The 15,988-nt window shown below is 43.4% G+C and overlaps 1 protein-coding gene across 1 annotated transcript; it reads right to left on the bottom strand.

Annotated features, from left to right (window-relative positions):
• Nucleotides 1–1,120: 1,120 nt before the first annotated feature.
• On the bottom strand, nucleotides 1,121–8,876 carry LOC139550174 (protein-lysine 6-oxidase-like). The gene is made up of 7 exons (XM_071360869.1): nucleotides 7,610–8,876; nucleotides 7,410–7,518; nucleotides 6,947–7,078; nucleotides 5,355–5,511; nucleotides 4,216–4,311; nucleotides 3,949–4,064; nucleotides 1,121–1,811 (listed from the first exon to the last, which is right to left on the bottom strand). The coding sequence occupies exons 1-7, from the start codon at nucleotides 8,589–8,591 to the stop codon at nucleotides 1,805–1,807; spliced, it is 1,599 nt and encodes a 532-aa protein (XP_071216970.1). The 5' UTR covers nucleotides 8,592–8,876; the 3' UTR covers nucleotides 1,121–1,804.
• Nucleotides 8,877–15,988: the final 7,112 nt, after the last annotated feature.

The raw sequence follows: 15,988 nt of genomic DNA, 5'->3' as shown, positions 1-15,988 counted from the left end.
ATATAAGATTTCAGTTGGGCTTGGATGCATATATTATGTGGTTAAAATACTATTTGCTTTTGTGGTGCTGATTAAGACAGCACCTCTACAGATGGTAGCGTATCTAACTGCTCATTCTCAGTCGCTCAAGATGCTGAAAGAAAGAAATCCTATTTCTCCACTCCTGTTCCCGAGTCAAAAATGTTGCCTACATTTGGTGTATCATTTTTACTGTAGGAATTGCGTAATTCTGTTGGAGATAAAGGAAAATTCCAACCCCCCCAAAAACTATATTTTGGTATTTGTTTCATTAGTCCGTTGTTGTTTTGCGTCATGTGATTCAGAATGCATCATATGGAGATGATTTCTGTATTTTGAAAGTGACATATCTTGGAAACTTGATTGTTGACAAACACAACATTTTGAGACTATGTCAACAATGGACTAATAAAACAAATACCAAAAGATAGTTTTTTTGGGGTTGGAATTTTCCTTTTAATATTTTAGGCTATGTGAGAGGTTATAGACCTACAATCAGTTTCCATTTAACCCATCTCAACAGTAGGCTACAGTTCCCTTGATGTGCTATAGGCCTATTTGAAGTCCCCTTCTTGTGACTTGTGAGAATTTGTTTAGTGTCTCACAATCATCACACATAACATGTCATCATCCTCTTTTACCATTTCACCACATCGTTCCCAAACGTCACTCTTCTGGCCCTCCCTTCTCCTTATTTTCAAATCTCCATTTCGCAGCCTTTCTGTTATTGAATTCAACTCTGACATTGTCCTTTTTGCTTCCGTGGATCAACGTTAAACTTTTGCTGCCTATTCCCAAAAGCATTTGTTGAGTAGCGTGTAGGCTATTTGGAGCATGTACAGTTAGGTCCGTAAGCTTAGGCTTACGCACTAGTGCCTAAAATAATGAAATTAAAACCTACATGTAGCCTATAGATATATAGGCCTAACCAGATATAGGTCTAACCAGATATAGGCCTAACCAGATATAGGCCTAACCAGATATAGGTCTAACCAGATATAGGCCTAACCAGATATAGGCCTAACCGCGGGGACTGCGGTTTATAAGTCAACCCGCGCTTGTGTGAGCTCTATTTTCCATATGACAAAAGAAAAGAATAGTCGGAGGTGAATTTATTTTTAATACACCCACTCTTCACCATGCTGATTGTATCGAAAACAACACCCTCAACGAAAACAACAACAATTGTACAATGTAGGTTTGAGCGGCATATAAACAATTTTACATTACAATGTAAAATAAAATAAAATTACATTCGCTCACACATGCGTACATACTTACAAAGTAAAAGAAAATCTATTATTACATTGATACTTAGCACATACAGACCAGGCGTTTGCAACTTATTAATTACGGCCACGAAGTGGTTTTAAAGACGTACTCAACTGCATCTAACTATACTACAAGTGCAGATCAAACATCAAAACATACAAATAATATTATTCAAGCATAATGTCTAATTCAAGCACAGTCACTTTTTCCATTCCATCTTCCAAGATCATGCTAAATAATACAAAAATAACCCTCTTCTTCAACGGATTTGTTATATCAATGAAATACATAATGTCATGTCGTAATCCTCGGTATTTAGCAATAAAAGGCCTTCTTTAGTACAGATTTCCAAACATATCACACACTAAAGAATGGAAGGAATGTCATCAACAGGAATGGTAAAAAAAAAAAATCTATCTACAACAGCTGTTGCCACAACAACTGGTTGAGATTGTTGCTGTTTACAGTACTTAAAGAGACAAGAGGAAGAATACCTCAGAATCCATGGAATGCTTTAACCCCTGTGGAGAGAAGAAGAAAGAGATCGACTTTAAGAAATAGTGATATGTAAGTGTATCAAAACAAATGTATTCTGTTATATTTACGAGTGGCTCCTGAGTGGTGCTGCAGTCTAAGGCACTGCATCTCAGTGCAAGAGGCATCACTACAGTCCCTGGTTTGAATCCAGGCTGTATCACATCTGGACGTGATTGAGAGTCCCATAGGGCGGTGCACAATTGGCCCAGTCTCGTCCGGGTTTGGCCGGGGAAGGCCGTCATTGTAAATAAGAATTTGTTCTTAACTGACTTGCCTAGTTAAATAAAAAATATATAATATATACAGTGGGGAGAACAAGTATTTGATACACTGCCGATTTTGCAGGTTTTCCTACTTACAAAGCATGTAGAGGTCTGTCATTTTTATCATAGGTACACTTCAACTGTGAGAGACGGAATCTAAAACAAAAATCCAGAAAATCACATTGTATGATTTTTAAATAATTAATTTGCATTTTATTGCATGACATAAGTATTTGATCACCTACCAACCAGTAAGAATTCCGGCTCTCACAGACCTGTTAGTTTTTCTTTAAGAAGCCCTCCTGTTCTCCACTCATTACCTGTATTAACTGCACCTGTTTGAACTCGTTACCTGTATAAAAGACACCTGTCCACACACTCAATCAAACAGATTCCAACCTCTCCACAATGGCCAAGACCAGAGAGCTGTGTAAGGACATCAGGGATAAAATTGTAGACCTGCACAAGGCTGGGATGGGCTACAGGACAATAGGCAAGCAGCTTGGTGAGAAGGAAACAACTGTTGGCGCAATTATTAGAAAATGGAAGAAGTTCAAGATGACGGTCAATCACCCTCGGTCTGGGGCTCCATGCAAGATTTCACCTCGTGGGGCATCAATGATCATGAGGAAGGTGAGGGATCAGCCCAGAACTACACGGCAGGACCTGGTCAATGACCTGAAGAGAGCTGGGACCACAGTCTCAAAGAAAACCATTAGTAACACACTACGCCGTCATGGATTAAAATCCTGCAGCGCACGCAAGGTCCCCCTGCTTAAGCCAGTGCATGTCCAGGCCTGTCTGAAGTTTGCCAATGACCATCTGGATGATCCAGAGGAGGAATGGGAGAAGGTCATGTGGTCTGATGAGACAAAAATAGAGCTTTTTGGTCTAACTCCACTCGCCGTGTTTGGAGGAAGAAGAAGTATGAGTACAACCCCAAGAACACCATCCCAACCGTGAAGCATGGAGGTGGAAACATCATTCTTTGGGGATGCTTTTCTGCAAAGGGGACAGGACGACTGCACCGTATTGAGGGGAGGATGGATGGGGCCATGTATCGCGAGATCTTGGCCAACAACCTCCTTCCCTCAGTAAGAGCATTGAAGATGGGTCGTGGCTGGGTCTTCCAGCATGACAACGACACGAAGCACACAGCCATGGCAACTAAGGAGTGGCTCCGTAAGAAGCATCTCAAGGTCCTGGAGTGGCCTAGCCAGTCTCCAGACCTGAACCCAATAGAAAATCTTTGGAGGGAGCTGAAAGTCCGTATTGCCCAGCGACAGCCCCGAAACCTGAAGGATCTGGAGAAGATCTGTAGGGAGGAGTGGGCCAAAATCCCTGCTGCAGTGTGTGCAAACCTAGTCAAGAACTACAGGAAACGTATGATCTCTGTAATTGCAAACAAAGGTTTCTGTACCAAATATTAAGTTCTGCTTTTCTGATGTATCAAATACTTATGTCATGCAATAAAATGCAAATTAATTACTTAAAAATCATACAATGTGATTTTCTGGATTTTTGTTTTAGATTCCGTCTCTCATAGTTGAAGTGTACCTATGATAAAAATTACAGACCTCTACATGCTTTGTAAGTAGGAAAACCTGCAAAATCGGCAGTGTATCAAATACTTGTTCTCCCCACTGTATATACAATATACACAATATATATATTCATGTTTATGCTATTACAATGACTAAAAACATCTATATTTGCCATCCAGCCTCTATTTTTTGCACTGACATGGCCTTTGGGGTGGGAAAACCTATACAGGGCTGAGACCTTGTTATGTATGGCATCATGGCCAATCACAGAGAATCTTATATCTTGGCCAACCAATCACAGAGCATCTCTTTACCTGGTTACCCGACAGTTCCGTGTCTGAACCTGAGTACCCGTGTATGTGACATCACACCGCACCACGTTGTTGGAATAGTCCGACTCTTGAACATGATAACTGGGATTCACTATGACCTGAACAATGAAAAGATTTGTGTGAACAACGCTGCTTAGAGGAGATGGTCAGACCTCATTCAGATTGCACTGGGCAGAACTGTGATACCATTAAGGAATAGATCATTACCAAGCTGCTGTTGTAAATACAATAATAATTGAAGGACGTTACCTTCAGGACGTAGTTTCCTGCAGGAACATCAGTGATGTCGATCCACTGACAGTCAATATTGGCAGCATAGGTGTCATGACAGCCTGGACTCAGCCCCTGTCAACGCAAAACAAAACACAGCCACAGCTCAATATGCAAAAACAAATAACGTGAAAAGAGTCCGAAGGTAACCCAGTAATGAGACATCATCACATTTATCTGGCTATATTGTTCTATAGTGAAAGGAGGGAGAAGAACTCTTGACCCAGAGTTTTTCCTGTGTATGGGCAGTGCAGAACTAACCTGTGTATGGGCGGTGCAGAATAACCTGTGTATGGGCGGTGCAGAACTAACCTGTGTATGGGCGGTGCAGAACTAACCTGTGTATGGGCGGTGTAGAACTAACCTGTGTATGGGCGGTGTAGAACTAACCTGTGTATGGGCGGTGTAGATCTAACCTGTGTATGGGCGGTGCAGAACTAACCTGTGTATGGGCAGTGTAGAACTAACCTGTGTATGGGCGGTGTAGAACTAACCTGTGTATGGGCGGTGTAGAACTAACCTGTGTATGGGCGGTGCAGAACTAACCTGTGTGTGGGCAGTGCAGAACTAACCTGTGTATGGGCGGTGCAGAACTAACCTGTGTGTGGGCAGTGCAGAACTAACCTGTGTATGGGCAGTGTAGAACTAACCTGTGTATGGGCGGTGCAGAACTAACCTGTGTGTGGGCAGTGCAGAACTAACCTGTGTATGGGCGGTGTAGATCTAACCTGTGTATGGGCGGTGCAGAACTAACCTGTGTATGGGCAGTGCAGAACTAACCTGTGTATGGGCAGTGTAGAACTAACCTGTGTATGGGCGGTGTAGAACTAACCTGTGTATGGGCGGTGTAGAACTAACCTGTGTATGAGCGGTGTAGAACTAACCTGTGTATGGGCGGTGCAGAACTAACCTGTGTATGGGTGGTGCAGAACTAACCTGTGTATGGGCGGTGCAGAACTAACCTGTGTGTGGGCAGTGCAGAACTAACCTGTGTATGGGCAGTGTAGAACTAACCTGTGTATGGGCGGTGCAGAACTAACCTGTGTATGGGCGGTGCAGAACTAACCTGTGTGTGGGCGGTGTAGAACTAACCTGTGTATGGGCGGTGCAGAACTAACCTGTGTGTGGGCGGTGCAGGCATATCTGCGTCTAAATCCAGCATCACAACCTGTGTCCTCCAGACAGAAGCTGGCCTTGTGTCCTTCAGCTACCTTCCTTCCTGTTGTCACATCTAGCAGGTCATAGTTACTGAAGGCATCCATACTGTGGTAATGTCTGGGGGAGGACATAGAGGGGAAGACCGGAGAGAGAGAGAGGGAGAGAGAGGGGAGGAGAGAGAGAGAGAGTAGATAGAGAGGAGACAGAGAGAAGAGAGGAGAAAGGAGAGAGAAAGAGACATGAGAGAGGAGAGGAGAGAGACAGGAGAGAGGAGACAGAGAGCGAGGGGAGAAAGACAGGGGAGAGGAGAGGAACGATAAAGAAGAGAGGAGAGAGACAGGAGAGAGGAGACAGAGAGCGAGGGGAGAAAGACAGGAGAGAGGAGAGGAGCGATAAAGGAGAGAGGAAAGAGACAGGAGAGAGGAGAGGAGCGATAAAGGAGAGAGGAAAGAGACAGGGTACAGGAGACAGAGAGCGAGGGGAGAAAGACAGGAGAGAGGAGAGGAGCGATAAAGAAGAGAGGAGAGAGACAGGAGAGAGGAGAGGAGCGATAAAGAAGAGAGGAGAGAGACAGGAGAGAGGAGAGGAGCGATAAAGGAGAGAGGAAAGAGACAGGGTACAGGAGACAGAGAGCGAGGGGAGAAAGACAGGAGAGAGGAGAGGAGAGGAGCGATAAAGGAGAGAGGAAAGAGACAGGGTACAGGAGACAGAGAGCGAGGGGAGAAAGACAGGAGAGAGGAGAGGAGCGATAAAGAAGAGAGGAGAGAGACAGGAGAGGTGGAGAGGAGCGATAAAGGAGAGAGGAAAGAGACAGGAGAGAGGAGAGGAGCGATAAAGGAGAGAGGAAAGAGACAGGGTACAGGAGACAGAGAGCGAGGGGAGAAAGACAGGAGAGAGGAGAGGAGCGATAAAGAAGAGAGGAGAGAGACAGGAGAGAGGAGAGGAGCGATAAAGAAGAGAGGAGAGAGACAGGAGAGGTGGAGAGGAGCGATAAAGGAGAGAGGAAAGAGACAGGGTACAGGAGACAGAGAGCGAGGGGAGAAAGACAGGAGAGAGGAGAGGAGCGATAAAGGAGAGAGGAGAGAGACAGGAGAGAGGAGAGGAGCGATAAAGGAGAGAGGAAAGAGACAGGGTACAGGAGACAGAGAGCGAGGGGAGAGAGACAGGAGAGAGGAGAGGAGCGATAAAGGAGAGAGGAGAGAGACAGGGTACAGGAGACAGAGAGCGAGGGGAGAGAGACAGGAGAGAGGAGAGGAGCGATAAAGGAGAGAGGAGAGAGACAGGGTACAGGAGACAGAGAGCGAGGGGAGAGAGACAGGAGAGAGGAAAGAGACAGGGTACAGGAGTAAATGATGTACAAGGATCTGGATTAAGTAAATATTCAGGTTCTACCAAAAAGGAACTGGTCTGAACTATCCTCTGAAGTTTCACCATACAGTTGTTATAAGTGCGTGTGGCCAGCTGCTATTGCCTGTCACGAGTGAGGGAGACCTGAGACAAATAGAGCTAGTCATTTCTACTTCCTATATGCAATGGGAATATATTTACTCACTGGTGACAGCTGTGCCATTCCCACTGGTGTCTTGGTTTAACAGGAAGGAAGTCAGTGGTGCCCTGGTTCTTGACTTTCTGGGGGAAGCGAAGCAGTACTCTGTAGTCTATGTCCCTTGCTGTGCTCGCTGACCTGGGACAGACCATACAGGGACAGATACATTAACGGTCATATTATATCTGATAAGGTAAACGTTTACAATTGTAAAAATTTGTATGTTTTAAGTTTATTGGCAATGCAAAACAGTAGTACCTAAGTGACATCCTGTTTATGTTGCCTATTGAGTGGCAAACTACCAATTGAAGCCATTATTTACAGTAACCACACATTTCAGGAATTGAAGAGACAATGGGATACTGCAGATTTTTTTCCTCAAAGTGTTTCGCGGATGAAGAGAAATAGAGAACATATACTGTGAAAAAATAGCGCACAAAGCCAGTTGGGCAACTACAGTATAACGTACCTCGCCAAACAGTTCTCCTCAGCCGCACAGCGCAGAGAGTACATCTGCATCCGCTGGATGTATGCACCTGCCTGGATGGCATACGGGTCTGGGACGAGATCTGGGAGCCCTAAAGAGAGACAATGCCATCACATAAGCCGTATAAGCGCTTATAACGGTTGTACTCGGAGCGTTTACACTTTTATGCGCCAATTACATACCATTCTGAAAATATCTTGTGCCATATCCAGTGCCGGGGACGGACGCCGGGGGACGCGGCCGCCGCGTGCGTGCTACGGGCGTTCTGCCTCTGGAGGAATACATGTTGTAGAAGACGGAATTCCGGTGGTTTTTAAAAGGGTTCCGAGGGTCGTCCGAGACCATGTCCTCGCCGTTACTTGCTGCCTCATTCGATGTTTCAGCAGGGTTAACGGGTCCGGGTCCTGGAGGAGCACCCCTCCGGTTAGGGATGACATGAGGTGCGTTGGAATTATCCGTTAGTGCGGGTTGCCTGGAGATGGATGCACCGGGCTCCGCGCGCATCTCTTGGTATTCTACGCCCGGTACAGGCACTGCCTCCCTGCCTCGGGATGGAGAGGCGGGAAGCCCCGAGCGAGCATCCCAGGTAACATCCTGAGTGACAGGGACTCCTCTCCTCGGTACCCCGCTACCGGAGAACTCGGGGAGCAGCTCAGGGACCGAGGCGTTTACACGGTAAGTGTACTCTGGGGAGTAGCGCCGTGCGCCAGGGGACCCCGCCACTCCCGCTCGGTATGGCACCTCGGGCTGCGACCTGGCCCCTGACTGGCGAGCATTGGGTACCAGATACTGTCTACTGTCATGTCCTAAATGTACAGATCCAGGATCTAGAACGTTGTTGGTTTGGTCCCGTAAATGTCCACCTACGTTCGATTCGATTGGTCCAGGTCTTCTGTGCGCCACTGTGCCTTCCCGCGTTCCAGGCTGCGTCTGACCGGTGCCATCCCTCCCTGTGCTCATGTAGACTCTGGACTGGCTTCTCGGCCGCGCCGGTGGTTGATACTCTGACCCGGTGCTCATCAAACTGTACACCTTACCGTTATTCTCCCACTGAATCCTCTGCCGCCAAGGCCCCACTCGTTCGCGTGGCGGCTGCTGCTGCCCGGTAATGAGATGAACCAGTCCTTGGAGGAGGTAGAATAGTAAAACCGACCACTTCGCCATAATTGATAATTTAAACGTACTAAACCCTCTCTATAACTCATTAACTACAACATTAAACAATAGGCCTACGTATATGACATTTATATTGCACAGAATAGGCTAATATGGTTCTGTGGAGGAGTTCAAAGTTCTAAGGAGGAGCGCGCGCACTTTCCGTTCCAGTGAATATACCGCATAGCCTGCCTGTTTTCTCTGTGTGCGGCACTACTGATAGTTGGAGAGGACAGGAAGCTTGGATTTCTCAGCCATTTATCAAAACGGCTAGTTTACTTAAGCATGCACAGAAAACCTGAGGTTCGAGAGAAAAGACTTAACTCTTTCCTCCCTGTGGTGTTCAGTTACACAAGCCTTATAACGTAGCTTACACAAGCCTAGAGTTTACTTAGCAAACTTTACGCACTGGTGTCATCTAGGGTCATCTGAATAGCAACGCCACTTTTGTGTGTATCTCATGATCAATTTGGGGATTATTTCAATGCAAGTAATCTATATAAAAGGCAGTACTTTATTTGACACTTATTTTCTCTTATCATTTTGGCAATTTTTTTCTAAAAAGTCATCAGTGTAACGGAATTTCATATTTTTTTCACCCAACTTTTAACCTAACTCCAATGACAGGATGAACATGTTGGTAGATTTCACGTTGAATTCACGTTAGTTGATAACTCAACCAAATGTAAATCAAAACTAAACGTTAAACTGACGTCTGTGCCGTGGGAAGTCAGTCAGTAGGCTATCCCAACCTGGTCTCATAGATTAGACGTAACAAAGTAAACGTTGATCCGGGATATTCAAATTCGTATGATATAATACGTTTGGTATGGTTATATAAAACAGATGGTTACTTAAGGCAAAAACAAAAGTAGGGTGGTTGGTCGGGGTGGATGGTTGGGCATATAATGTGAATGTCTAGTTACCTGGTTGGTTGGGGTGGATGAGTGGGCGTATAATGCTAAAGTCTGCAACCCAAAGTTTGCGAGTACAACTCATGGACAACTTTAGCATTTTAGCTAATTAGCAACTTTTCAGCTACTTACTACATTTTAGCTACTCGGTAACTGCTTAGCATGTTAGCTAACCCTTCCCCTCAACCTAACTCTAACCAAAACCCTTTTAGCCAACCCTTCCCCTTCCACTAACCCCTAAACTTAACCCTTTAACCTAACTCCTAAACTTAACCCTAACCTTAACCCTAACCCCTAGCCTACCTAAAGTTAGCCAGCTAGCTAACGATAGCCACCTATCTAGAATTCATACCATATCATACATTTTGCAAATTCATAACTTAAAGTACGTTTAGCAAATTTATAACATTTTGTACAGTTTTCAAATTTGTAACATATAATACAAATTGTAATTCGTAACATATCATACAAAATGGGTGAGGAACATCCACAAATGAATACATAACATACGAAACATAACATACTGTATCATACTAAATTGAGAGTTCCGGTTTTACATACAGAATAAAATGAAATGCTCTGAGACCAGGTTGCCTACTCTGTACCCACCATGAGATATAACAACTGCACTCGACAAGCCTACTGTCCCTATGTATAAAGAGATACAATTTGGTAAACAAATGCATTCAATGACGTTCAATATCAATTACCCTTATTGGCTACGACATCTTATACCTTTTCTTCAGGGAATCCATATTCCTTTTTAACAATTTGTTTTAGCCTAATCGCAGAATGACAAACGTCTCAATTAATCTTTAATTTGTGAATGACAGAGTAGGCTACTACATCTCTTATATGCTGACTTGTCATCTCTAAAGTATACCATCTCTCAACCCTCTGTCTGTACACTTGAATAAACATCTCTATTTCAGAGCATGGCCATGGGGTGGCAGTGTACATCTGTGTTTGAGACACCTGTCAGGCTGTCACGGTTAATATTGAAGTATAATCACATCAAATCAAATCATATTGGTCACATACACGTGTTTAGCAGATGTTATTGCGGGTGTAGCAAAATGCTTGTGTTTCTAGCTCCAACAGTGACGTAATATCTAACAATTTCACAACATATACCCAATACACACAAATCTAAAGTAAAGGAATATAATTAAGAATATATAAATATATGGATGAGCAATGTCAGAGCAGGATAGACTAAGATACTGTAGAATATAATAGAATACAGTATATACATATGAGATGAGTAATGCAAAATATGTAACCATGTAACCATAGTGACTAGTGTTCCATTAAGTGGCCAGTGATTTCAGGTCTTATGTATATAGGGCAGCAGCCTCTAATGTGCTAGTGATTACTATTTAACAGTCTGATGGACTTGAGACAGAAGCTGCTCAGTCTCTCTGTCCCAGCTTTGATGCACCTGTACTGACCTCGCCTTCTGGAAGATAGCGTGGTGAATAGGCCGTTGTTGTCCTTGATGATCTTTTTGGCCTTGACATTGGGTACTGTAGGTGTCCTGTAGGTGTCCTGTAGGTGTCCAAATCAAATCAATCAAGTATTTATTGTTCATTCTGCTTGACACATAGCCTATATATTCACAATAGTAGTACACTTGGGGTGTGTGGACACATTTTAATGGGAACAATATTTTTGATATGGTACCTCAGATATACAGTATCACTCATATGACATTTGGTTATTGGCCATCTGGCAACTTGGCGAGACCAGGTGAAGGCTGTGCGACAACCGTGTGTAAATTGCATTTTGTAGGGTAGCCTACTGGCCAGTATAGCGTGCTTTCTGTCCAAATTAACCGGCATATAACAACTATGCGAAAAAAACACTCAGTAGTAAAAAAGTTTGTTGTTGGTTCAACCAATTGACTGGAACATAAATGGGTCACAAGGAGAGAGAAGTGCTGGCAAGTGTGTCTAGCGGATAGTCGGGACTTAGTAAATGTAGCCACGCTCCAAATAGGGCAAAAGCTCAACGACTGTCTCTGTCTGTCTGGTGGCTATGATTAGTCAGGAACCCGATACCTGATGGGACGTTCTAGAATAGAGCAAGGGAACGCCCCGCGCACGGAGCCAGTATAAGACCGGCGACGCCTTGCAACGGGTTTGGCACAGATTTCCCCTCTCGAGCAGGACAGATACAAAGTATAGACAGTAAGTATATATGCTATATTGAGTCTTTACTTGTGTGTCTGAAGTGAACAAAAAAATAGTGAACAAAAAAAAGTATTAAACAAAAGAAAGTAAACAAATCACAACAAACTGTTGCCACAAAGGTTGAACAATAGCCTATCTGTTTTAAATTAAATTGTGTTTTTTTGGGTGGAAAATAAAATGATTTGAAATATTTTTTTGCTGGTGCTCTTCGGGTTGCTTTCATATTAAAACACCTGTTAGTTAGACTTCCCCTTGTGATGCCGGCCGAATAAAAACTAATTGTTGTACGCTTTGAATATATCTCATTCCATAAATCTAGGTATCCCAGGGCTCCTCAGAATCTTTGCTTCTTGTGCGATTAAACGAAGATGAAGGTCTATAATGGTTATACCACAAGAAACCCACGAAGGAATACACCTGTTTTCCTTCCCGTTACTGTGACACCAGAAGCCATATCATGCGGAGTATACATCTAATTGATAAACCCGGAGGGTATGACGGGTCACCATAACATTACTACAGATCACATCACGGGGAGACAAAACTTCAAGGTGAGACAAAACAACAAAAGACTGATATATTCCTTGAGAAAGATCGTATACTGTAGCCTACATACGTCATATTTTCGGTCAATGCTCCCATGGTCTATTATTGTTTGTACAGGCACTCAGTGCCAAGTTCTGCCTTCGAGTGTTTTTCCATTTTGTCATGAGCTGCAAGCACGCTCATATTCATGTTGTAGGGGTTTATGTAGTCTGATGAAGAGGTGTCTGGAGGTGAACTTATATTCTTCAGATTCCAAAGTGAAAGAACGACCTTTGAGGAATAGGCTATATGTAATATACTAGCCGTTGTCCATTCAGATAAACATGTATACTTGTAACCCTCGAATGGCTTATCCTAAGTGAATGACCAGATGCGCATGTTTATTCAGGCCAAATAGTATCTATTTTGATTTTGAAAATATATATACAGTATATACTGATACTACCACTGCCCCTATCTAAAATTGACATTGCAAGTGGACAGTTTTCAGCTCACACAGCTCACGCATTTGAAAGTCAACACTAACGTTGACAGCGACATGACACGTTTTCAGTAAGACACGTAGGCCTATCACTTCTATATTAGGCTACATACCAAGGTCAGTGGGACGATTTGGATTCATTTGGTCTCACGGTTTCATCTGGCAATAGGGTGTACCTTTAATTGACTCAGAAGGTGACCAGACCAGTGGAGGCTGCTGAGGGGACAACGGCTCATAATCATGGCTGGAATGGCATCAAACAACCTTGTCATTCCACCAATTCCGCTCCAGCCATTACCACGAGCCCGTCCTCCACAATTAAGGCGCCAGCAACCTCGCGTTGACCAGACGTCATAAAATGATATTCCAGTCAATGAACTTTACCTCTAGTTGTAACTAATATGTTGCTTTGTCAGGGGGGCGTTTTATGATGGCGTGACCTTGCTTTGATAACCTACATGTGGCAACTAATCCTCGTGATACTCTGTGGTGACACAGATAGTGTGATGGCTATTATTGTTCATATAAACAGTTAGGCCTATGTATCGCCTTTTAAGTCTCACATTAATTATTAACGTTGATGTATAGTTTTTTACAGTAATTAATAACACATTCGTATATAGTTAATAATGGATCTATTGAAATTGCCTTTCAAGCGCTGTAGTAGGCCTGATTGTAGTTGTTCAGTAGCCATGCACGTTTCTATGTTTCTTTAATCATTCCATGATACAGCACCAATACTATGATGACAAGTGCCAAGACTATGCTCTATTACAGGTTGTTTTATTTGCTTCGGTGCAAATTTCACAGGTATGTGGTACATTTTCACAACTTGGTACAAAACTCAAAACAGATCATCAAAAGGACAGTTGTTTGAAAACTCTAAGCACATTTTCAATTGACTAAATACAACATACAAAATCATACAGTCACTTTTTCACCGAACGGGGACAACAACAGTCCACAAATTTTGGTATGTGACCTCAGTGGGAATCAAACCCACAACTCTAGTGTTTGCTAGTGCCATGCTCTAATGAACTGGGCCACGTACAGGACCACTACAATACATACAATACAATACAACACTGTAAAATACAATACACAATGACTGTACAGGTGGAAGATGTTCTGATTACCATCCCCATGGGTGTACCAAACTCCTTCAGGGCATGGATGAGGCATGCAATGAATTCAATCCAGACCTATGTCAGGCTGTCAGACCTATGTCAGGCTGTCAGACCTATGTCAGGCTGTCAGACCTATGTCAGGCTGGAATTCCACACATTCCAAAAGGTTTTCCCCAGGTGCATGACAGTTGGTATATGTACTGTGATTTGGATGAGAACCTATGGCCAAATGCTCAAGACAGGCTTGATGTAAACTGGTGCCAGATAGACATTATGTTGCTTTCGTTGCTTTCATTTGATTAGATTGTGAAAGATGTCTTCAGTGATCACACCTTTGATAGAAATGATGGACATTTGACATTCAGTCAATTTTAGCAAGTAAAATATCTATGTATATAAAAAAAAACTAGAGTCGATGTCCGCGCCCCCGTGGAAATCTACTTAGCATAATACAAAAAAAGCGAGAGTGGTGTTTGTCAGACCATGAGACATCTCGAAAATCGGTCAAAATTGCCTGTAGAGTCTGAACGGTTTGGCCTACAAACTATTATGACCCCTCTATGGAAAGATGAGACTCATGAACAGAACAGTGTTTTCCGTTTTGCTCTACGACCCCCACAAGTGTCTTGGGACTCGTCTGAAGTTCTGTACAGCCAATCTGCCAACTTCTGTCTGTAGCGTCCGAACAGTTACACACTACAGTTTTTTTTGATTGCTTAAGCACAATTTTCAAAACAGGGCCCGTGTTTTCAAAACACTACACACAATTAGCACAACCACACACCCAATTAGCAAAACACTACAGATCCTTTGCAAAATTAAACACTCTTGTAAAAACTATACACTTCTTTTTAAAAACCACACTTTGTTACCATATGAAACACACACGTTTCACATTACTATACTCTGTTTGCACGAGTTACACTCTGCTGTGATAAACCTAAAACACTTTTAGCACTTCTACTTCCCTATGATTAGAGTAGGCTACTATCAACAAAGTTGACCAAATGTCACTTTACGTATTGTAAGTTCAAAAAAATAAAATAAAAACTAACTAGACAATGTCTCTTCGCCTAGCTGGATCTGGCCAGAGAATTTCATCAACATCGCAGGCAAAGTTGTCATTAGCAAGACACCTTGGAAAGAAACGTCTTGAATGACGAATCCATCCTTGCATTGCTGCTACCTCCATCTGGTCACAGGCCTCATCCATGGCTTGGAGGAGGGGTACCTCAGCCTGGAGACGGAGATCATATACCTTCCACCGCCATGCCGAGAAAAACTCTTCTATAGGTTTGAGGAATGGAGAGTATGGTGGAAGATATAGAACGGTGAAATGTGGATGTTGCTGAAACCAGTTCTGAACCAGAGCAGAGAGGTGGAAAGACACATTGTCCCAGACAACAATGTATTGCATATGATCGATTTGATTTGCTGCTGTTATGTTGTGCAATTGGTCCAAGAATGTAAGTATGAGTCCTGTGTTGTAAGGGCCCATACAGTGGGGAGAACAAGTATTTGATACACTGACAATTTTGCAGGTTTTCCTACTTACAAAGCATGTAGAGGTCTGTAATTTTTATCATAGGTACACTTCAACTGTGAGAGAAGGAATCTAAAACAAAAATCCAGAAAATAACATTGTATGATTTTTAAGTAATTAATTTGCATTTTATTGCATGACATAAGTATTTGATACATCAGAAAAGCAGAACTGAATATTTGGTACAGAAACCTTAGTTTGCAATTACAGAGATCATACGTTTCCTGTAGTTCTTGACCAGGTTTGCACACACTGCAGCAGGGATTTTGGCCCACTCCTCCATACAGACCTTCTCCAGATCCTTCAGGTTTCGGGGCTGTCGCTGGGCAATACGGACTTTCGGCTCCCTCCAAAGATTTTCTATTGGGTTCAGGTCTGGAGACTGGCTAGGCCACTCCAGGACCTTGAGATGCTTCTTACGGAGCCACTCCTTAGTTGCCCTGGCTGTGTGTTTCGGGTCGTTGTCATGCTGGAAGACCCAGCCACGACCCATCTTCAATGCTCTTACTGAGGGAAGGAGGTTGTTGGTCAAGATCTCGCGATACATGGCCCCATCCATCCTCCCCTCAATACGGTGCAGTCGTCCTGTCCCCTTTGCAGAAA

This window comes from Salvelinus alpinus, chromosome 23, assembly GCF_045679555.1.
Source record: "Salvelinus alpinus chromosome 23, SLU_Salpinus.1, whole genome shotgun sequence".
NCBI lineage: Eukaryota > Metazoa > Chordata > Actinopteri > Salmoniformes > Salmonidae > Salvelinus > Salvelinus alpinus.
Note: the sequence above shows the minus strand (reverse complement) of the source record. Positions and strands in the feature narration are given on the sequence as shown.